The 23,258-nt window shown below is 57.1% G+C and overlaps 1 protein-coding gene across 2 annotated transcripts in view; it reads right to left on the bottom strand.

Annotated features, from left to right (window-relative positions):
• The window catches only part of SDK2 (sidekick cell adhesion molecule 2), a 245,641-nt gene that overhangs the window by 20,615 nt on the left and 201,768 nt on the right, over positions 1–23,258 (bottom strand). The window contains exons 25-39 of one of the 2 annotated variants that reach the window (XM_081029412.1): positions 22,971–23,208; positions 22,132–22,247; positions 21,301–21,490; positions 19,890–19,988; positions 18,764–18,958; positions 17,546–17,747; positions 16,585–16,688; positions 15,983–16,053; positions 14,279–14,414; positions 12,698–12,754; positions 11,356–11,457; positions 11,079–11,194; positions 6,104–6,290; positions 3,583–3,720; positions 731–892 (exon numbers count right to left, since the gene is read on the bottom strand). In XM_081029412.1, the coding sequence (XP_080885538.1) occupies positions 731–892; positions 3,583–3,720; positions 6,104–6,290; positions 11,079–11,194; positions 11,356–11,457; positions 12,698–12,754; positions 14,279–14,414; positions 15,983–16,053; positions 16,585–16,688; positions 17,546–17,747; positions 18,764–18,958; positions 19,890–19,988; positions 21,301–21,490; positions 22,132–22,247; positions 22,971–23,208 (2,113 nt within the window). The remainder of the gene's footprint in view (positions 1–730; positions 893–3,582; positions 3,721–6,103; positions 6,291–11,078; positions 11,195–11,355; positions 11,458–12,697; positions 12,755–14,278; positions 14,415–15,982; positions 16,054–16,584; positions 16,689–17,545; positions 17,748–18,763; positions 18,959–19,889; positions 19,989–21,300; positions 21,491–22,131; positions 22,248–22,970; positions 23,209–23,258) is intronic. The other variant, XM_081029413.1, reaches the window with a different exon arrangement.

Here is a 23,258-nt window from a genome sequence, read left to right on the forward strand (position 1 = left end):
TGGGATATCCTACATGAGTGACAGGGACCTTGGAAAGCTAAACTCCAAGCTAAAGCTGAAAAATTCCTCCAGCCCAAGGACGACCTCAGAGGTGTCACAAAACCCAAACTCTGGTCGCTAGGCTCCCCTGCCTTCCTCCTCCCCTCCCCTCCCGCCTCAGGCCTGGAGCACCTCTGCCTTGTTCCTCTCTTCCCCTCTTCTCTAACCTTGCCAGCCTCTGTCGCCTCTGTCCTGAAAAGATGTGGCCTGGCAGGTGACCCTGCCTCTGGCTGGGCCAGACTCATCTTCTCACCTCAATGCCCTCCAGAGCAGCAGCTCTCTCAGCTGGCGAGCCACCCTCAGCTCTCGTTCAAATGCACATTCCCAGGGTGGATGCTCAGAGATTCTGACCTCCTGAGGCCCAGGAATCTGCATTTACCGCAAGGATTCCAGAGGTTCTGACGTAAATGGCCTCCTGAGAAACCTCTGATGGTGCAGGTGACCCTCCATAGCCCTGCTGCCTTTCCTCCCCACACGTTGCCTCCCCCCAGGCGCTCCCCACACGCGTGAGCTCCTGTGTTTCTGCTCTGTGTCGTCAGTCCCCCAACCCACGAGCTCCACCACGGGCCTCGTCTTGCTCATCCCTGTGTCTCCAAGCTCTAGCGTGGCTCTGGACACCCCTTCCAACTTGGGGGGCATTCAGCTGTGTGTGGAGTGTGGCAGCTTGCGTGTCCGCCCAAAGCACCCCTACCTTCGCCTGGGCCGGTGGTGATGTTGGCTTCGATCTCAGGCCCGTATGTGAAGGTCTTGGCTCTGATACGGAACCTATAGGTCATGCCCTCTGCCAGGTCCTTCACCTTCAGCCACAGAGGGCTATTCCCCTTCACGTCCACCGTCACGATTTTACTGACTCCTGAGGGCAAAGCAGAGCATGTGGGGACTCGGGGGCCAGCGAGAGCTGTGGGTCAGGGGCAGCAGACACTGCCAAAGCGGTGTCCCCTTGGCCTCAGGTGGGACCTGCATCCTCGGCCACACAGCAGTGTCTCCAAGACTGTTTCTCAGGCCACTGTCCTGCAGGCTGTTCTTAGAACAAAGGGTTCCAGGGCTAAGTAAGTTTGAGAAAAGCTACCTACTGACTGCGTGTCTGTGGAATAACCACAGGGGCCATTAGCATCTAGAGGAAAAACACAACTCACCATCCTGTTTAACTTGACCATTGTACCCCAAATATATTTTATCCCTGTTTTACCCCCCACGTCACAGCCCACCGAACTTGAATCCCAAGGATCACCTTTCAGGAAGAGTTTCTGTAAAGGTAACCCAGCCCAGGGGACACACCTGCAGCCAGCTGAGGACAACCTCAGCTCCTGCTGCCAGGACAACCTCAGCTCTGCCTGGACTCCCTCATCCTTCTTGTGCCAGCGAGGGCCAGAAGCTCACACCGAGCCCTCCGCCAACTGTACCCCAAATCATGACAACTAGAGGGGAGGCCTGGGATGGTTTTTAGGAGGTGGGAGTCTGTGCTCTGTGGTTCACAAACCAAAATCCTCCTGCCCACCAGCCTCCCCAAGGGCCGGGACTGGTTTTCAGCTCCCAGGTCTACCAAGTACACCGGTCGCCACTGGGATACGAGCTCTACAGCCTGCGGGCTGGGCTCAGAGCCCAGTGCTGGCCCGGGGGTCTTTGGACACGTCCCTTACCCTGGCTCCAATGTGTTCTCCTACTGAGTGAGGGTATCAGCAGCATCTTAGGCAGGACGTTATGAGGTGGAATAAAACAGCAGAGCACCTGGCCTGTGGGAGGCGCTCATCCTATTTATCGAATGAATGAAGCGCTAAATGACAGAGTACTGGGTGCCCGAGAGGTGTTTCCTGCAGCAATGAGGTGACCTGTGGGGTGATGTGCAGATATGCCTTAGGATCCAGGATAGTAGTTGTGGGTATCCGCTCCCTGGCATTTCTGAGCAAGCCAGCCCCTCCTCCTCTGGGGCCTTGGTTTTCTCTACCAAGGGGAAAAGGGTCGCTGGATTCTGATGCTGTCAGACTGAACCCAGGGCTGAGGCATGACCCAGGGGCGCAGACGCTGTGCTAGCCAGGCTGAGCTTCGTCTGGCCACACACAGGGCTCGAGGGGCCTATTCATTGGCAGGGCCATCATGGGCAGATGGAAATATGTAAGGTGTGGGGTCAGCCCTGTGGGCCAGACACTGCTGGGTGGCGGAACCAAAGGCGAAGCGTTCACCTCTCAAGGTGTGGGAGTCCCCTGGGCAGGCCAGGCGGAGGCCGCTGTGCTGAGTGCCTGGGCTGTGGGCCTCGGCTTGCTCCCCGTGACCTCTGTCCTCTCCTTCCTGTTCTCGGGACAGTTGGCCTCTTTCCCGGGCCCTGCACCTGACCACATCTCCTGGGGCTGGCCCCTCCTCGGCGTCCTAGCATACAGGGCCACTCTGCAGGGCAGGGAGCTGCTGGCACGCAGGTGGTGGCAGAGGAAACTGAAGGCCATTGTTCCCTTGGCTGACCCAGAACTGCTGGCCTCTGCCGCCTTCGCAGGGCTCCGCCCCTAGTTCCGGCCAGGCTCCATTGTCGGGGAGGTATGGGCCCAGAGGCGGTCACCTCTGACAGCCAGGATGCCACCTGGTAGGCCAGCCACATCCCCACGGCCTTGCGGGGCTCTGGAATTGGACGCAGGCAACAGGGAGCCCAGTCTCCTTCCCACCTCTCTAAGTAAATAGCCATGATTTCTGGGCTCACCCCATCAGCCGTGGTGGAGCAGCCCCCTGGGGGAGAACAGGACGGCGGTAGGGTCTCAGCCAGGGCCTAGAGGGAGAGCTGGGGGGCTCTGAGGACAGCTCAGATGAACGGGGCTCAGGGTCACAGGGAGACAACCTGCAGAGCAGGGTTCATATCTGAGGTTCACAGAGGGAACAGGGGTTCAATGACCCCCCCAAATTGTGCATCTTTCTGGGGAGAGGCTGTAGGGTTTTAACAGATTCTCAAAGGAGTTTCTGACACACGAAAGGCAAAGAAGGCTGAACTCAGAGTCAGGCTGAGACCCCAAATTTGGGGGACATCGGCTGGGACTATTGGGGGTGCCCCACCTTCATGAGCCCGACAGAGACCTGTCCCCTTTGGAATGTTCTGTCTCTCACAGGTCTTCCCCTCACTGCCATTCACTGACAGGGATGAATATACTTTAAAATCCTCTCCTGGGAGTTACTGTGTTTCCCCGAAAATGAGACCTAGGCGGACAATCAGCTCTAACGCGTCTTTTGGAGCAAGAATTAATATAAGAGTCTTATTTTATTATAATATAAGACCAGGTCTTATATTAATTTTTGCCCCAAAAGATGCATCAGAGCTGATTGTCTGGCTAGGTCTTATTTTCAGGGAAACATGGTAGGACACCGAGGTGCCATTCCAGTGTTGCCCCCAATGTGCTCTTGTTTCACCTTTGAATTCCCTCTTCTCTCGTCCAGGCCTCAGTTTCCCATTTATAGGCTAGGGAGATGCTTGCCCCATGCACTGTGCAGTGATAGAGGAGGGGGCCCCAGCTAAGAAGGAGCCCATGCAAAGCAGGTTTAGGGAGCCACGCTGGGGCCCCCACTTACCGTCCACAGGGGTGCAGGGCTCGTACACCAGCCGGTAGCCCTCCAGGACACCGTTGGGGAACCGTGGAGCCTCCCAGGACACATTCACCGAGGTTGTGGTCAGCTCACTGAACTTGACCGAGCTGGGAGCGCTAGGGGCTGCAGGGGGGAGAGAGCACACTGCTTTTGTTCTGCTTTCTCTGGACATTCAAAGCCCTGTTCAGCTCTAAGGAGCCAGCCAGAGCAGTACGGTTTGAGCCAGAGAATAACAAGAAAACAGACCTACGTGCAGGAGGGCTCACCAAAGGTCACTGGACCCCCTCCCCTTCCCCAATGTGCCTTTAACATTCACTTTCCAGTATCAGAGTCCAAGAATTGGGAGGAAAGGGGACTTGCTTTTTTCTAAAGTTGGAGAACTCAGATTCCTCCTGCTAAGCGGCCTGCACCCTGGTTAAGAGCCCAGGACACGCCTATGTTGCACCCCAGGGTCTCTACAGGGCCAGGCCATGTCTTGGCTTTGTGGGGTTTGTCTTTCGGCTTCCCTGGTGGAGAAGGAAGGGGGTGTCGGGGCCTCAGAGCATTAGGTGGGCATTGAACAAGGTGCCAGAACTGCAGGAGATGCAGCCTTTCCCTCATCTCCAGGGGCCCAGAGGCCACACCGCCAAGAGCAGCCAGAGCCAGGGACCGTCAAACCCTCCGGAAGAGATGCTTTCTTGGCTTGAGAACCCTGAAGCGAACCAAAAACATGGGGGTTGGCGGGTTCTTTGGGGGAGGACAGAGAGGATGGAGAAGGGGCCTCAACTGGGCAGCATCCCAAGGTGGCTCCAGTGGGATGACCAGGCTGTTGTCATCCAGGGCCACCCCCACTGAGCCGGAGCTAATCCCGACCCTGCTTCCGACAGGCCTGTCAGTAAGCAGTCTTTGAAGGAGGAAGGCCAGCGCAGGGGGCCTTTCCTGCCTCCCCTTGTAGAGAGGGACGTGGGACAGAACACATTGTCCTGCTGCCACAGTGACGGAAGCTTCCAGGCCCCCAGGGGCTCCCATCCGGCTGACGAGACTGACAGAGTGGCCAGGACAGGCAGGCAGACAGACAGACAGACCCTTGGGAGCCGGTACAGGGAAAGTGGTTTCCTGGAGCCGGAGCTTGTCCCTGAATAGGACAACACTTAAGAGCTGACTCCACGGGCCTTGCTCTCTCTTTAAGAGAAACAGCCATTTACAGAATAGGAAACAGCAGGTTGGAAAAGGCGCTTAAAGGACGTCAGCTCAAGAGGCTTGTATGGAAATCCATGAGGAGAGAACTCTGTGACAGGCAAAGGAAGGGGACTGGTGCAGTGAAGACAGCTCAGGGCAAGCTCAGATTTCTGAGCTCGGGCCTCTACTTCCCCACTGACCAGCAGGGGGACCCTGGGAAACATCATTTCCCAGGCCACCCTTACTCACCATGAAATGGGGCAATGCCTGCCCTGCCTGTTCCCAGGGCTTCCGGAAATATCAAGTGTAATCGTGCCTGAAAAGTGACTCTGGGCACTCTATAGAGGGCTGGCTCTGCATGTGTGGGCAGTCGGACTCTGACCACCACTCCTCTCCTCTGCCCTGCCCTACCCTCCAGCCTCCTGATGAACCTCCCTGCCTCCATCCTCTCTCCTCCATCAGCCTGTCCCTCTGCACAGCAGCCAGAGTGATCTTCTAAAATCATAAACCCAATTCTGTCGCTCAGCTGTTTAAATCCACCAGTAGCTTCCATCACACTTAGAATGAACCCTATCTTCCTTCCAAGGCCTCCTCTATGACCTGACTCTTGACTATCTTGCAAGCCACCTGGCTTTTTTTCTGCCCCTCTAATCCCCTCCATCCTCCAGAGCGCTGCACCTGCTGTTCCCTCTGCCCGGAACACCCCTTCTCCAGAACTTCCCACGGCTGGCCTCCGCTCCTCACTGTGTCAGCTCAGATGTCAGCCCTTCAGCGAGGCCTCGGCAGGCAAACCCATCCAAAGCCATCCGGCCGCCTCCTGTCCTTAGATCACTCTGAGTGTCTTAGATCACTCACACAGCCAGAGATGGAAGTACAGAGCTTCATCCATCTCTGTACTTGTTTATGATCTGCCTCTCTCCCTGGGTGGGGGGGACCTTGTCAGTCTCCTTCACTGTTATGATCCCAGCATCGTGCGGGCCCACAGGAGACGTTCAATAAATGCTTGTGGAATTTACAAAGCGAGGGTAATATGAGAAGTCAGGTGGGAACAGGCAGGGAACAGAAGTGGGCTAGCCATCGGCAAGGAGGGTGATGGGTGAAAGATGGGGGGAGGATGGGCGAGATCTGGGGGCTCTCTCCAAGGCTGTCGGGGGGACAGCTACTTCTGAGCATCACATGCTGGCCCCTCTTTGTGGGCTGTGCTCTCCCCCTCTGGAGCGTCCCATGGGGACTGGGGATCCATCCCAGATGGGATAAGATCCAGCAGGTGGATAAGATGCCTCCACTCCCCCAAGAGCCGTCCTCCACTTCCCAGGCTGACTACCCCTCCCGCCAGCCTTCTCCCCACCTGCTTGCTGGGTCTGGCCCCGGGTGGGGGTGCTCCGAGGCCCGTCCCCCGCAGCGTTGAAGGCTGCCACGCTGACCATATAGGTGGTGTAGCCAGTCAGGTTCTTGAGCTTTACGCCATTCTCAGCCAGGAAAAGCGTCTTCACCTGTTCCGTGAGGTTCCGCTGCTGGTCTTCCCAGAAATAAATCTGCCGGGGCACAGACGGTGTGGCAGTGAGGGACACCCCCCGCTTTCCTCCTGCTCCAGCGTCTCAGACATGCCTACATCTGTACCATCCAGGCACGGGGACAGCAGGTGGGGGTCACCAGGACACAGTATCAAAGCATCCAAGAGCTGTTTTTGAAACCCTTCCAGAACCTTCCTTGTCTAGTACGCCAGTCTCTGCTAGACTGCAAACCCCACAAGGGCACGGAGCCGCTGTATGTTTTCTGCAGTGCCTGCGGGGCTGAGCATGGCACCCGTACATGGGCCCTCAGGATGCACTTATTGGAGGTATAAACCTGTTTTGTTCCGCAGGAACCTGAGAGGGGAGGCAAGTGCAGGGTGGAGTCCCCCCACCCCCGCCCCCATGCCCGTGATTCATCAGCAGGAGCGCAGCCCGGCACAGAGGCAGGCCGGCCTGCGGCTGAACCCCAGCGCACCATTTCCTAAGGCTGCGACATGGCCAGTGACGTCCCCGAGCTGCAGTTTTGTCGTTTGTATCATGAGGCTAAGGACCCCACTTCCCTGGACCCAGGTGAGGAGCGAAGGTGACAAGGAGGAAAGAACGAAGGTGCTGCATGGCTACGGGAGGTTTCAGGACAGGCGCACAGCAGGGGCCCCACGGGGGCTTCCAATGACTTCTCGTTCAGCGAGATGAACACCCCAGGCCAGCGACTCCCCAAATCAGATTCCGCACTAGTCTTAGAGCTCGGACCGGGCCGGCCAGGAAGCTGTCAGCCCCGCGCCACGTGGAGGATTAGGGGGCCTTTGCCGCCACCTGCTGGCCGAAGGCGTTTCTGCACGCTACTGGCTGCTCACTTTCTCAGTTTGCCTGGAGGCGGCTAATAAAAGTGAGAAAGAGCTAATAAGTGTCCCTGCCTGGCATGTTTGAATGGTGGTTAAGACATCTCGTTATCACGAAATCCTTGCTTTTCTGTAACCCTGTGCTCCTTCCCCCCTTTTTAAACAGAGTCTTCTCATATGGGTAGATGAGTGAGAGTTAGGGAGTCATTCATTAAGTTACTCATTCATTCACTCCTTCCCCCATTCACAGTAACCAGGATATAAATAGTAGACAAAGTTCTTGCTGGATTTGGGGTCCCGGGGGAAGGTCAAGGTGAATGCTAAAATCTGGGTGTTATCAGCACATAGATACTACTTGGTGAGAGTGCATGAAGAGAATTAATGTAGGTAAAGGGTCACGGACTGGTTCCTGGGGCCTCATGTTCAGGGATTGGAACAACAGAGGAGAGTGACCAACAGCCAGTAAAGGAAGCCAAAAGAAGAAAGCATTTCTGGGAGGAGGGAGAGATCTGCCGTGGCAAAAGCCAGTGCTAAGCCAGGTGGGAGGAGGCCTGCATTTGACCACAGACGATCACGCTGGAATTGTCACGGCCTGGACAGGAAGAGCTTCGGTGGGGGTGGTGGGCATGAGAAGCTCCTTGGAGCAGGTTCAAGAGAGATCAGAAGTGGGGGGATTGAGACAGTCACTCTTAGCTGAGGACCCTTCACTGAGAAACCTCAGCGATCAGACGAGGCCTCCACAAGCTCCCTTCGCCACCGTACCGGTGTCTGGACCCTCCACCTCCCTCCTGCCACCACGACTTGACTGCCAGCTCCCTTCTAGGGCCACCCCAATGTGTGCACCAAATCCCAGCCCCTCTAACCTCCTCCGGGACATGACCCCACCACAGCTTCCCTTCTTCCCTCAATCATCCAAATTACCCTCTTTCCAGGATCATTTCTATCAGCACAGACACAAGTTACTTCTTCCATCTTAAAACCCCCTCTGTTGACTGTCTTTTTCTAGCTCCTACCCCATTTTGTTACTTCCCTTTAAAGCAAAACCCCTCAGAAGGGATATCAGAGCTCACTGCCTCCCCTCATTCTCCCTCAAACCTCTCCAAGCAGGCGTCCCTGTCCCCAACTCTTATCAGAGTCACCCATGAACTCGTGAACTGGTTAACGCAATAACCTAGAACTCAGCAAACTCCTTAATGAATATTTTAAGCTTTGGAGGCCACACATCTCTGTTGCAACTATTCAGCTCTGCCCTTATAACTCAAAAGTAGCCAAAGGTCATTCGTAAACATGAGTGTGGCCCTGTTTCAATAAAACTTTATTTACAAAAACAAGTGGAGGGCCAGATTTGACCCATGGCCTGTAGACTGACAATCCCTGAATAACTGCTTCCTAGATTTCACCTTGCTCGAGCTCTTAATAGTAGTTGGCTCATCTGATTCCTTCCTTCCTCGGGATGCATGTTCTTTATGTAGGTTCTGAGAATTCACTCCCTTTTTTTGGTCCCAAAGCTCAGTTTTTAGACTTGTGTTTTCTCTATATACATGTTTAACCTCCAAAATTTCAGTACCATTTATGTGCTGAAGACTCCACAATTCACATCTCCAGCTTAGACCTTCTCTCTTGAACTCCAGACACCCATTCCATGTCTCTTCTTGGACAATCAACAGACATCTGAAACCGACTCCCGCTCTCTCCCTCAAGGCCCCTCCTTCCACCGTCTTTTGTTTCTTCCTGTTCTGTAACTGGAAGCTCCATCATCCAGTTGCTTAGAAATCCTTGTCGCTTCTCCTCTCACACACCGCCATTCAATTCATCAGCAAATTCTACCAGCGCTACCCTTGACCTAGAGGGCGAACACTTCTCACCTTGCTACCACCTGGCCTAAGCCACCACCATGTCTCATCAGATTATTCAGTGGTCTCTTCATGGATTTGTGCTTTCCCTGCTTCAGACTACTCTCCACAAAGCAGCTAGTACAGCCCTTGAAGGACTCAAGTCAGCCTTGTCCCATCTCTGCGCCAAACCTTCCGTGGCTGTCATCTCATTCAGTGTGAGGGCAACGAGGCCCCAGCCACAGCTCAGACCCACCTCCCATCACGCTGCCCCCACTCACTCTGGGACACACAGGGCTCTTTGCTGGGTTTTGTCCATGCCAAGCACTCACTGACCCCAGGACCTTTGCTCTTCTTTCCCCTTTCTGGAATGTTCTTTACCCAGGTCCATGTAATTCATGCCCTGTTCTCTCTCATTTTTGCTCAAGTGTCAGCTTCTCATTATGTCTTTCCCAAATGATCTTATTTAAACTTTTAAACATCCCCCTGGATCTTTGTCTATCCTTGTAACCTGCTTAATTTATCACCATCTGGAGCTGTCATTTGTTTTCAACGTCCCTGGTCTCCTTCCCCTACAATTTATGCTCATTGTTTCTCTTTGCTTTATTCTCAGCACTGAGAATACCGCTGGGCACAAAATAACTGCTCGATAAACACGCATCACTGAAAGACTATAGCTTCAGGGACGTGCCGGCCCGTGCACACACCACTCCTTAGTTTGACCCAAATGCAGTTCATCTCAGCTGTGCTCACTGGTTGGTGACACAAATATGTCATTAATGTTAATCGATGTGGATGTTACTCCACATCTGGGAGGTGGTGATTGCACTTCCCCAGTTAACGTCCATGGCTGCCATCTGTGGGGGGATATATGGCGTCTGTGCACCCACACATTTCCTGAGTCTGCATATTAACTGGAAACTTCCACGCCTCGACCGTCTGGTGGCTGCCACACTGTTGCAGGCTCTGCCCGGCTCCTTCTTCCCATGAAGGCATATGCTTGGGGCACAATATTTAGTTTTCCCAGCTGGCACTCCTGGGCAAGGACTCCAGGGGTGTCATCCATCCTTAGAGCTTCTTTGGCAAGACGCCTTTCCTCTCTCTTGCCTCCTTCACCCCAGATGGAAAGAGACACCTATTCTGGGTTCTGTCTGATGCTGGGGCCGCCGGCATTAACCAGCCGTGTGACTCGGGCGAGCCCCGTACCTGTGTGGAGACTCAGTTTCTGCCTGTGCTGTGAAGGGTGACCGTGCCAGGTGGTCATGCAGTCCCTGCCAGCCCTCACATGCCCCACCCACCACTGCCACGTGCCACTCTCTGGAGTAACAACCGACCAGCAGGAGTAAGGGTGCTGATAGACACTGGTTTGGGACCTTGGCCCCACATGTGGCCAAGGGCTGTGTGTCCCAACGGCTCCAGCCAAGGGGGCACAGTAATATTATCACTCTCTTACCACCTCCTCTGATGGCTGTGTGCTCAGTGCTTCCTCCCCGCCCCTCGTGGGGTGACAGCCAGCATACCTGAAGTCTGACTCTCTGTCTCTTGCTATTTTGGGGACCTCGCCAGGCTACCTAAACTGGGTCTCGGTTGCCAAATCTATACAATGGGCGCCACCATTTATAATCTGCCAGCTTTACAGGACTTTCAAGAAAATTAAGGCGTTCTAAAGGGCTTTGTGACTGCAAGAGACCAATTGAATCCTGTCATAGCACGTGACATCATCCCAAATTCAGAAATGATTCTTAAATACAGATTTCTAAATCTTAGATAGTGGTCCTTTGCTAACTGACTATCCAGTCAGCATCAGTGTTGTAATTCGGGTTGCCCAAATCACCACTTTGTGGGGTCTAATGCTGGCATCGGAGCTGGTGGGTTGGGGAGGGGTTGTGCCTGGAGGTGATAGAAACCGAGGCTGAGCCTGAGTTTCTTGCAGCCGAGCTCAGCCTGCTCTCAGGACTCGGCAGAGAAGGGGTACGGTTTTGTTCCAGCCACATAATACTTCTATGGGCCGTGTGCAGACAGCCGAGGGCGCCGGTGCAGAACGGAGGGCTTCTCCCACCACCTCCTGTGGGTCACTCATAACCCCTAGCCTGGCCCTCTGCCCCTCTGAACCCTCTTCTCTGCCGGAGTGCCCGTACCTTGTAGCCTTGGATGTCTCCATTCTGGCTCTCCAGTGGGGGTGGCTCCCACGTCACATCCAGCTGTGTGGCCGTGGCACTGTGGACGGCCACATTGCGGGGCGCTGCCGTGGGCACTGGAGAGTGTGAGGGGCAATGAGTGTGCAGTGTCAGTGGACTCCAGGGAGGGGGAGGTGGGCTGGGGCAGCTTGGGGCCCTGGGACCCCGTATCTCCCCTGGCTGGGCTTCATGGGGGCGGGAGAGGCATGCTGGGGTCTGAAGGGCAGGCTGGGCTCACCTGCCTCGCCGACAAAGACCTCCTGCGGGGGACTCAAGGGCCCCTCGCCCACCGCATTGTACACGCTCATTCGGATTTCGTATCTCCGGTGCTTGTTCAGGTCTGTGGGTGACAGTGGGGGAGGGGAGAAACACACAGAGGTCACCGTCCCTGCAGAGGACAGAGCCAGCATGGCAAATGAAGGCTGTGGGGAGGCTGGCGTGAGGCACCCCATGATTTTAGTCCCTGTAGGAAAGTTCAAGGAAAGAACAGGGAAGAGGAGGGGTGGCCGGGGGTGGGGGTGGGGGCTCCACCTGCTTCCTGGGGCTCGGGGCACACATGGCACTGGTTGGCTTCCTGGCCAAGGGTGACCATACTCTACCCTCTGGAGGCTGAAGGGAGCACTATGACCATTTACGCTCACACTGCTATGAACCGAGACTGTCCTGGGCACACCCGGTCACAGGGCACGCCTGCCCTGCCTGTGCTGGGCATAGCGGGTCATAGGTCACTCCTTCCCCACATGGCAGATGCTTGAAAGTTTCCAGCTCCTCACACACGGGCTCTGCCCTACGGGAACGGGCTTATTGGCTGTGAATTCTGGGCTAAGAAATCCCGGGCTTTTGCTGAGTTTGGGGCGCTTGGGTAGAAATGCCTGGATAGAAGCTGCGTGAGGGGAGCAGGTGCAGGAACTGGGCTCCAACACCCTGGGTGGGGACCTCTGTCCCTGCTAGAAGAGTGGCTGAAAGTTCCCACCCGCTCTGCGAGCTCCCCTACCCAGGAGGAAGTTCCACCCTCCACCGGAGTAGGAGTGGGGCCTCCGCCTAACTGAACTGGCCACACAGCCTGTGCAGGCCACTGGTTTAGGAAGACAGAAGAGGGACCGTTTGGGGAGACCCATAGCTGGGACTTTAGAAGCAGAACAAGGGCTGGGGCCCGGCATCCGGCAGGAATGTTTCCTGGTCCCTGAGGGAAGATGGGGACGGGCCTGCGTCTGGAAGACAGAACTGTGCCGAAAATGCCTTTGACCGGCCCGACCGGGTGGCAGTGACATGGACGCCTGCCCATCGAACCGGCCACTCCTACCATGGAGCCCCTTGTCGGCGTCCCCCAACCCAGAGCACAAGACAGAGCCTGTTCCTTTTCCATTCTGCACCCCACGGACGACAGTGGCCTGGAGGAGACTGTCCCTACAGTTTTGTGTGTTTCGGTAAAGTCACATGTGCTAAGAGGGGGCCCATTCTTCAAGCAGATGGAGGTGGGCACACCCTGCGGCCTGTGGTCAGGTGTCCTCAGAAGCCCCGCTCCCCGTCCCTGTGGAGGGGGTGGGCCCCGGATGGAGCCACCGTGCAGGGAGACTTACTGTCCAGCTCGTACTGCGTGAGGCTGGGCCGGGTCAGGTTCCGCATGGAGAACAAGGCTACCAGGGGGGGAGGCAGGGGGGCCAGAGGGAGACAGCAGACAGAGGAGGTTAGTACACGCCCCCTCCACGAACACCCCGGTGGGGGGGTGGGGCGGGAGAGAACTACACACAGGCTGCGTGAGGAGCCCGGGCAGGAGGGAGGGCAAGGAGGCAGCTCCCGGGACAGTGCTGGCCCACCCCAGTGCGCACTGGTGTGAGGTCACAGGACATCGGGAGTCCCTTGGGCCCCCTTGGAGCTCGGCATGCCTGGGACAGCTCTGGTAGATGTTCTCGGGCCCAACTCGCTCCCCTGCCTAAGGCAAAATGCCTATAGAATCACCATGAAATAGTGGTGTCGTTAATTTCCCCCTATGAACCAGAAACTATTTTCCTACCAGAAAATATGACCGTATTATTATACACAGGCAATTTAAAATCACAACTGCAAGCACATGTCTGCCAAATAAATAAATAAAGTAACGCAAGCGGTTGGAGTCGCTACTTCCGAGTTTTCCTATTAACGTGCCTTGGCTATGCGTTCCATCATTTTGTCGTCTGCTAATTCTCGCTAGAAGACAAGGCACAAAAGGTTTAGGGGACTCATGGGAGAAAACAACAACATGGAGACGGTGTTAAACGGCTCCTTCCCTCCTGCAAGTCTCTGTTTTGGTGAGTGGTCACCATCTACCTGGGTACCCAAGTCCTCTGGACTCCTGCCTCTCCCACCTGCCCCTTTGTCCCCAACATGAGTCATTCATGGGGGCTGCAACACATCATCTCCTCTACGGGTCCTCAGTTCCACCCTAACCTGACATCGTGGCTCCAACCTCACGCTCTTACCTACATTACTAGATTAGCCTCTAACTGGCCTTCCTGCCTCTGAACCCCATCGCCAGCCATCAGGCCACCAAAGTAACCCTCTTAACCCTAAAGGGCAACAGGTCATTCCCTTGTTTGTGACTCTCCCTGGAATTTCCACCTGCCCTAGAGGGAGGCGGGGTTCTGAGAATTCCAGAGCAGAACAGCGACCTCCCCAGAGACCAGAAGGAGTCAGACTGCTGTCCTCGGGACATGACCAGGCTTGGGTTTTGGTCCTCCTTCCCACCTCAGGCCCTTTGCACATGCTGGGCTCTCTCCTTCCCGTTGGGCTGGTTGACATGGAATCTCCATCAGTGTCAGCACCATGCCCCACCATGCCCCAGGGAAGCCTTTCCAGGCTGTCCTGGAATTCGTCCTCCATAGGGGTCATGCCAACAGTCTCAGCCATCTATCTCAGGCTTTAGTTCTTGGCTCCTCCCCCAGGCTGCGAGCTCAGAGGGCAGGTACCCCGTTTGTCTTGTTCACTGTGTCTGGGGCATGTACAATAGAATGGGCTCAATAAATAACTACTCGCTCAGTGACTGGAGGGGACAGGGTGAGAGGCACACACAGGGGTGGACAGCAGGGTTTCAGGGTAGAGGGGTCCCAGGAAGTTGAGACTCCAGGCAGGGAGGTGAGTGCACCCAGCCCACCCTCCCCCAACTCCGGCCGAGTGTCACTCACAGGTCAGCTCTGCCCACTTGGCCCCTGGGTTGTTGATGCCTCGCAGCGTGAAACCCCTCAGCCCATCGTAGACCAGTTCCCGGTATCGAATCCGAAAGCCCAGGAGGATGCCGTGGATCTTGTCCTCGGCTGGTGACTGCAGGGGGGAGTGGGAAAGGGAGAGGGGCTGGAACCACCATGCTTACGCCTCCACTCGGCATCTCTCCCTCCCCGTCCTGCTTCCTGTGGCCACAGAGCAGACTGAGTCTCCACCAGGGAAAGGAACCGAAACGACATTGAGCATTTTCTGATCTACAAAGCATCCCAATGAGGTTATTTCATCCCTGCAGCACGCCCTGTGAGGCAGGGAAGGACAGGACTCATCGTGCCGTCCCATTTAACAGAGCGGGAAAGTGAGGCTCAGTGAGGGGACGTGCCCAAGGTCACAAAGCATGCTTGGGGCCCCCACCTGACCCTGGCTCTTCTCATCGAGCTGGTCCTGGCCTACAACTCCCTGACACCATCACCAGCCCCACTCAGCCTGCTGATTCCTCTGCCTACAACCTGGCCAACATTTCCTGGAGCTTCCTGTGAGCCCAGGGTCCTCTCCCTGCTCTCTTGCTGGAACAAGGGCAGGTGTGCCTGCATGCACCGCTGCCCACTCTGCCTTTATTATCGTTTTCTCCTTTGCTTTCCACTCCCCTGCACAGCTGAGTTGGGGAACAGGCTTCTGGAGAAGGTAGAAGCTACTTTTAATGATACCTCTTTTAAAAATCCTGCTGGAACAATCTAACCTTTCATTTGCTCCTTAATTGCATCCCCGGCGGCTGTGGGCACCTAGTGGCCCCCTTTGCTGCGAAGGCCCTGGTCTGCTCCAGCCTCTCCTGGCTCCCCATTGTACTAGGTCATTGTCATTTGAAGGATGCCCTCCTCCATGAGGCCTTAGGCTGGGGGAGGGCTAGGGGTCCCTTCTTGTTTTCCCTTCAGGGGGGCTGCAGGTGGGCAAAGGTTGGTGCCTGCCCTTTGAGCCTGAGAAGTGGAGACAGGAGTTTGCCACTCTGGGGACCCCGTGGTGACTCATCAAGTCCAAACGCTGGATCTCAGAGAGGACAGGAGGGTCCTGCAGGCACGCATGGTGGACTGGTCTCTGAGACACACCCTGCTCTTTCCCGGGCCTTGCAGGATGGCAGTGCCCATCAAAGAGCAGGCAGCGGAGGAGGTGTGCAGGAAGGGTCCTCTGTACCTGGATGGGCCAGTAGCCCTGCCTGGGCACAGGTCAGGCATGAACACCTGTGTTTGGTCTTTATAAGGAACCTGTTCACGGACAGAGGGGCTGGGTTTCTGAGAGCCCGGAGCACGTTTCTGTCTGAACATGCAACAGACCGAAGGCCACGGTACCTGCCCCTACCCCTGGCTGGCTGTGTGACCTGGGGCAAGCTCGTCACAGCCCGAGTCTGGCTCCTCCTCTGCAGAGACTGTAGGAGCATCGGCTGATCTCATTATCCAGCGTGGAATGAGGGGCGGGTACGTGCACGTACACACGTGTCCGTGCATACACACATGTGGGTCTGTGCTTGTGCACACGTGTCCATGTGTGTGCACGTGCGTATCTGTGCATGTGTCTGGAATGTTCCAGCCCTGGTGGGGGCTGTTGGTTTTCTGGTCCCACCACAGTGTGTCTGAGGCCTCCTGGGACACAGGCCCTCCCTGCCTGCCAGGCCATACCTGCCATCTGATCAGCACGGACGTGGTGGTGTGAGGTGTCACCGAGATAATGGTGGGCGCTTCGTCGGGAGCTGGGGAGAGAGGCAGACAGGAGAGCTCTGGAGGCTGGCCCTTAGGCCCCCTGGGAGGCCACAGGGACCAGATTCTGCGGACACTGGGCTGTGGGCAGCCCCAGCTTAAATCACCCTCCATGCCCAACCAGCCCAACCTCTGCAGAACAAAGGGTTGGGGTGGAGGGAGAGAGGGCCTAGTACCCTGACCCCAGCCCAAACCCACGCGCCCAGAGCCCCCTCCTCTGCTCCGGGGGCTATTACGCTAAGGCTCCCCCACTGCTATTCACTGGTTTTCTGGGGCCAGCCACCAGCTTGGGGGACATCAGAAAAGAAACACGCTAAGATGCCAGGCTGGGTGTGGGTGCCAAGCCCATGGCAAAGACCTCTCTGGCCCAAAGCTCCCTGGGGCTCTGCCCAGGACGCCAGACAAAGGGCCCGCAGGCGTATGCCCCTCCCATTGCTGGAGGCCCTACCCCCCAGAAGAGATTGCCTCATGCTCAGGAAGTACACGGTGGACCAAGAGAAAGACATTGAAGCGGGGGCACTGACCGGCCTGCAGGGTGGTCAGTGGTTCTGACTCCTCGCTGAACTGGCTGTCCCCAATGTCATTGGTCGCCTTCACGCGAAACTTGTAGGACGTGAAAGGCTTGAGCCTAGAGGGGGGTGGGGTTCAAAGAACATCGGTATCCCCTAACGGCCTTGCCCCGCCATCTCTGCCAGGGGAACGGGGTGAGCTGGGGCTGCCCACAGTCCACTGAACAGACAGGAACACCGAGGCTCAGCAGGAAAGTCTGCTACGATGGGGACAAACAGGGCCCAGGGCCCCTCGACCATGCCACCTTGGGGTGTGGCCACACCGTTAGCTCCATTTTAAGCCATAGGTCCCTGGGAGGAAATGTCTGCGTGTTTCCTACCTTAGAAGAACATGCAGCTATGTGAGCGTCAACAAATCCCCCTCTGACGAAACACCCCCTCCCGGTACTGCCATCCCTTTCTCGAATTTAGCACATTTAGGAAGGGTCGAGGTTCTCAAGAGTTAACCACACTTCATCTCTATGAGCCGCATTTCCTCTCCAGGCAAACGGCTTCCTTTTTGATTTACTGGGGGTGGGGGGTGAGGAGGCAAGTATTGCTCAAAACTCTTGGTCACGTCAATTGGAATATAAAAAATACGACCCACTAGGAATTAAATTGAAGCCAGAATTTCGAAGGGAAGCTCCAGTCTCCTATTAAAGATGCCGCCTAGCTGGGAGGCATCGCTAATGAAGGATGGTGAGGGCTTCACGTAGGGGGCTTCTAGGCTCCAGAAACAGATAATTAAGAGGCAGCTGGAACAGGGCTCCAGAGAGAGTGGGAGGGCAGGGAGGACAGCTGCAGGGACTGAGCATGCGCGGGGAGCTCCTGGGGCACAAGGGCTGTGGAGACCTGGGCTGGGCAGGCTCCAGGAGCCCGTCCCCAGGACTGGTGCCACCAGGCTAGAGGGGCAGGGCGGAGATGCTGGCAGACTCACCTGTCCACCACGAAGGCGGAGGCGTTGTGGCTCACGGAGGCCGAGTGCAGCGCCCACCGGCCGCTGGGCAGCTCCCGGGTCTGGATGGTGTAGTAGCGCACGGGGGACAGCCCGTCGCTCCCCGGCTCCCAGGACAGCAGCACGCTGCGTGCCTTCACATCCTCCTGCTGTACCACTGGCTTGCTGGGGGGCTGCGGGCGGTCTGGGGGCGTGGGAGAGGGGAAGAGCAGGTCAGCCCGTGGGGTAGAGGGGTGCGCTTTCTCAAGGAGGGGAAGGAGGTGTGGGCTCAGGCCCGACGCCCCTGCCTGGCCCATTGCCATGCACACAGGTCCCACCTGCCAGTACCCCTGGCTCCTGGTCAACGGCTCGTCCTCAGGCTGCTGGGAATTTACACCTCCCGAGGGCAGCCCGGCCAGAGGCTGACAGTGAGGAGGTACGAGCACCCCAGCTCCTTTCCCCTGCCTGCCAAATGCTGCCATGGGCCCCACGCGGTCCCCTGTCCATGGTTGTGGGACACAGCTTCAGACCCTGCGTGAGCTTGGCTTCCTCCTCACGGGTCCCCCCCCCCACCCCCACCCCCGGCTCCACCACCGGCGGTCAGCACTTTGGCACGTGGGGTGCAGGGCTCTGTGCCATGGGGGCAGGTCCTGGGCACTGCAGGATGAGTAGCAGAATCGTGGCCTCTACCAACTAGATGCTAGTAACACCTCCCTCCTAATTGTGACAACCAAATGTCTCCAGACATTGCCCAACGTCCCCTGGGGGGCATAGGAGCCCCCTGTTGAGAACCACTGCCCTTCTGGTTTTTCCTGGGAACACTGTCTAATTAATCACGTTCACAGGAATCTGGGTCTCAGGACTATTTCTGGGGAACCCAATCTTGGGTGAGATGCTGGCTTGGGGCAGCAGGACTCCGGGCAGCAGCCCATCCTCCACCCAACTGGACATGCTCTTGGAAGAGGGTCTCACCATCCTGCGCTTTAGATAATGGGGAGCAGGGGCAGAGCAGGATCCTTGGGGAACTCCCAGCTCAGCTCTGGGTCTACGAGAGCCCCCACTGACCGTGACACTCAGGGATGCGAGCCCACTTTCCACTCCAGACCTGTGGGTCCTAAGTAGCTGACCCGAGCCGTCCACTAGGAGAGGATTTGAGCACCTGGATGGGGTGGGGGCCCCTCGGCTGCCCGTCAGGCCTCCCCAGCCCCAGTGGGTAGTCACCTCTCTTCTCCGTGGTCACCACCAAGGCCTCGGTGGCCTCTCCCCAGCCCTTGCGGGTCTGGGCCGTGATGCGGAACAGGTAGACAGACTCTGGCTTGAGGCCGGTGGCCGTATACTGGCGGGCGCTGGGTGGTAGTACTTCCACGGTGGCAGTATTGGCTGTGGTGGCATTGAGCCGGTGTGTGATCTGGTAAGCTGGGGGAAGGAAGGAAACGGGCCACGCTGAGAAGTAGTGCAAGCTGCCCCCAGAGCCCGAGAAAGGGGCATTCCTTCCTCGGCCACAATGTCTGCGGTCCGATGACTTGAAGCTCTCTTGGTCGCTCTTGCATCAGCTGCCCCTTGGGGGCTGTGATGGGGGGGCACGGACAGGCACGTTCTACACAGTATCTGTGATGCCCTTCACCTCAGACTCAGGTGAGGAAAGGGAAGCTTGGACGGGCCAGACCACCTGGTTGGAAGTGACTGAGCTGGAATTCCAGCCCAGATCTAAGCCCCAAGAGCTTGACCTTCCCTGCCTCCAGTCTGTCTTCAGAGGAGCGTTCAGCCGGGGCAGGCGTTGCAGGACAGGCCTGAGAGCCTGGGCCAGGCACAGGGAGTCCAACATGTCACTGTCCAGGTGAGCAGGCTCAGGCTGTGGAGGGAACTGGCTTGCTCAAGTTCACACAGCTGCTGACTCCCACCCCGGGTCTTCTCCCGTGTGTGTATGTGTGTGCGTGTGCGTGTGTTAGGGGAGGAACCTTGAATATGAAACACTGCTTCTGATGGGCACTATCCCTCCTGGTGCCTTAGCTCCTGTTTCCCACCTGTGGGCACGGCTTTGCGGAGATAGCCTGTGTGCCCTCACCTGGTCACACTGAGGAACAGCAGCTGTTTACCAGAGGGCCACTGGGGGGGGACCTGGGGCCCTTGGGGGCACAAAACCAACCAATGGTCCTTCAGGGAGTTGAGCAGGGCCCCTACCCTCCAGCTGATAATCTTACAGACTGAGATTTCTGGAAGAAACAAGACTCAGAACCATTCTTGAGGAGATGGGGACACGTCCTGGGCCTAATTTCCCTTCTGCCAACACCGAATTAGCCTCCTTTCCACCTTCCACCTCCTCCTTCTTCCTGTGGCCAGGGCTTACCCAGAATGATGCCGTTGGGGGCAGCAGGGGGCTGCCAGATCAGCCTCACCGATGTGGTCCTCACCTCTGGGAACAGGATGCCCATGGGTGGTCCGGGGACTGGAGGGGACAAAGGAGACATGAGCGGCAGAGCAGCTGTTCAGCCCTGAGCCCAGTGCAGCCCCAGCAGAGCAGCATGGTGGGGCGACACTCAGCTCCACAAACTTCCGCGGAGGCTGCTCTGTTCCGGGCACCGTGTCCTAACACGAAGAAGCTCAGTGAGGTTTCTACCTTCAACATAGGCCTTATTTGGCAGGACTGGAAGAGACAAAGGCGCCAGCTTCCTTTAGCTCAGTGTCCGTGTACATGTGCACACGTATGCACGCGACTTCAGATGTGGGCAAGGTGGCCGTGCCCTGGGTCTGTGCTTTAGAAGGTACCACACTGACTTCCTGCTCACCGTGGGATGAGGCGGCCGAGGGGCAAGAGGACACGCCCACCCTGAGCCCGCACCGCTCCCCTTACTAGACCTCACTCTGGAATCCGGAGATCCTGGAACTCCCGCCCGGACAGCCCCAAGCTTCCAGGGTCTGCACGGGCCTGTTCCCCAGGTCCACACTGCTAGACTTGCGCCTCTAGACTGAGGGATGGCCAAGGGGTAGCTGTTTTTGGCATGTGGATGGAGACTGAGGGACATGGGCTGGAGAAGACGGGAAGAGAACAGGGCAGAGGGGGAGGGGAGGTGCTAGGGGGTGGGGATGGGGTGCAACGCTTCCGGAGCTGCCTCATTCCAACACAGAATGCCAAGCAGTCTGAGAGTTCTCAACTTGAACTTGGCTTTCCAGGTCATATGAGGATATATTTATCAAGGCAGGAGGATAGAACATATTTAATTTAACAGCTCATTAGCTTGATTTATAACTTGCATATATAGACATATGGTATTTGGGCTTCCTTTTGCATCGTTGTCTGGACCCCGCAAATGTTTGTAGGGGATGGTCTGTGAGTATGTGTGTGGGGAGGGTGGAAGAGGCAGAGGACCTGTCAGTCAGCCCTTGTTGCAGCCATGAGGCCAACTGGCGTTACTCTGTCACAAACAGGACCGGAGGCTGCTCCGAGGCTCCTGCCCAGGAAAGAAATGAAGTCTTTTCCTTGCACAGACCTTGACTCAAAGTGAAATCAAAATGGTTACAAAGTCTCTCTTTGAACACTTGTCCACAGAGAACACAAGAATCAGATGTCAAACTGCCCCTGTGTTGTCATTCCTTCCTTAGGGATGAACGGTCCCTAATTAGCATCCCCTGTTGCGGGGCTGGTGGCCCCCAGTGACTAGCTTCTCACAGGAGAAGCCCGAGGCCACAGCTCCGTTTGGGGCAGAACGTAACCCCAGAAGGCCAGGCTGGGTCCCGGACTCCCAGGAATTCGAACTCACCGTCATCCAGTGTCCGCTCCAGGATGGGAGGGTGGCTGGGGCTGCCGTCCCCGACGCGTGTGAAGGCCAGCACCTGGACCTCGTAGAGCACGTACTTGCCCAAGCCTGTGAGCTGGACGCTGCGTGACGAGTTCCCTTCCACCAGCCAGACTCGGGGTTGGGAGTCTGAGTCCTTCTCCTTATACACCACCTGTCAGAGCCCAGCACAGGATGAGGGCCTCGGCCTGGGTCTGCCTTACGTCTCCTCCCCAGGAGCAGGAGGCAGGGGACATGACGGAGCGGGCAGACCTGGGCTCCTTGGAGTGGCTCTGCCCAAAGGGCGGAAGGGGAACAGCAAAGCCAGTGTCCCAGGAAGGCGGTAGACACAGGGACCCACTCAGATATGGAGTTGGAAGGCTCCTTAGAGAGCACCCAGGTGAGACAACAGGCCCAGAGAGGGGGTGGGACTTGTTGAAGGTCACCCAGACAATAGTGGCAGAATTGGAACCTCAAGTCACATCTCCCAACTTCAGGCCAGGGCTGGACTACGTGGCTAGGCTCGGTTTTGGGGAGGAATTCTAGAAGATAATGGAATCTGCAGCTGGGCCCATCGAAACTGAGAGTGAGGCTTGGGACACCCAGCGCGGCCTCGTGGGGGAGGTGGAGCCGCTCCAAAGACCCTGGACCCTGGGCAGGACTGCCTAGTTGCCATGGTGACCGGTGGACGGGAAGCCAGACAGTTCCCCCATGTCCACTCCAGAGGGCAGACACCTGGGCCCCAGGGCGTCACGAGGACAGGGCAGATCCAGTGTACAGCCGCAGTGCCCTCCTGTCCTCGGGTCCGGGACTCACCTTGTAGCCCAGCACGAGCCCGTTGCGGTCGGCCTCAGGGACCACGTTCCAGCGTACTAGCATGCTGCTGGAGGTGGTGGCCAGCGCAGACACGTTGGTGGGGCCAGAGGATGGGACTGCGGGAGAAAAGCAGTGGGGAGAACGAGCTCAAAACCCAAAGTGGACCCTACAGTGGACGGGCGGGAGGGGAGTGGGACCCGGGGAAGGAAGCGTGGCGCACAGTCCTCAAATACAGAGCTTCCCTGCCATGAGGCCACAGATGCTGTTTCTTTTCAGAATAGCCCCCCTCCTCATCCTCTGCTCAGGCTAACGTGAGGATGAGCCCAGCACAGCAGGGAGGGGTGGGGCGGGGACCAGGGTGTGGGGGGACCTCATTTCAAAGGTGCCAGGAAAAAGTCACAAAGCGGCAAACTACATGTGGGTGAATGAGGGTTGCCTGTAGGCCAGGGTCTCGTATTCTATAGGTGACTCCTTGCCAGGCTCCCGTGAGCTGCTGGTTGTGTTTCTGGAATGTTCTGAGAGGTAACCCAACCCCCACATCTGAGGCTCTTGCAGGAGCCACTGGGTGTGAGGGTTCAGGGTGAGGGCTTCGAGGTGGGGACAGCGGGAGCAGCGGGAACAGCTGCGGGAAAGATCAGGTGCTGAGAGATGCCGTGGCAGGGTGCTTTGCTGGGACGAGCTCACAAACGGGACAATGACCCCAGGCTGCATTGGAACAATAGCTCCAGCTTTTGCCCCCTTGGACGGTGCTGAGGGCAGAGGGACAAAGGCAGAGGTGTCCCAGCCACGGGCCGTGGGAAGTCCCAGGGTGGGGGGTGGCTGGCTCCAGGGGACAGCACCTGACTCCCGAGTCCTGCTCATCACCATCTGGCTCCAGGGCCCGCTCCCGATGGCGTTGAAGGCCTGCACCTGGACACGGTACTCCGTCCACTCTTCCAGGTCCTCAATGGTGTATTCCCGTTCCACGCGGTCCTGGACCACGTGGCTCAGCGTCTTGCCGCGGCCGTCTGCCCGGCTGTATTTAATCTTGTAGCCCACCGACTCGGGGCTCCCATTGTATTCCATCTCCGGGAGAGGCTGCAGCAGGGCGGGGTGGGCAGAACTGCTGTGAGGCCAGGCTGTAGGAA

The sequence above is a fragment of the Rhinolophus hipposideros genome, assembly GCF_964194185.1.
Source record: "Rhinolophus hipposideros genome assembly, chromosome: 20".
Classification (NCBI taxonomy): domain Eukaryota; kingdom Metazoa; phylum Chordata; class Mammalia; order Chiroptera; family Rhinolophidae; genus Rhinolophus; species Rhinolophus hipposideros.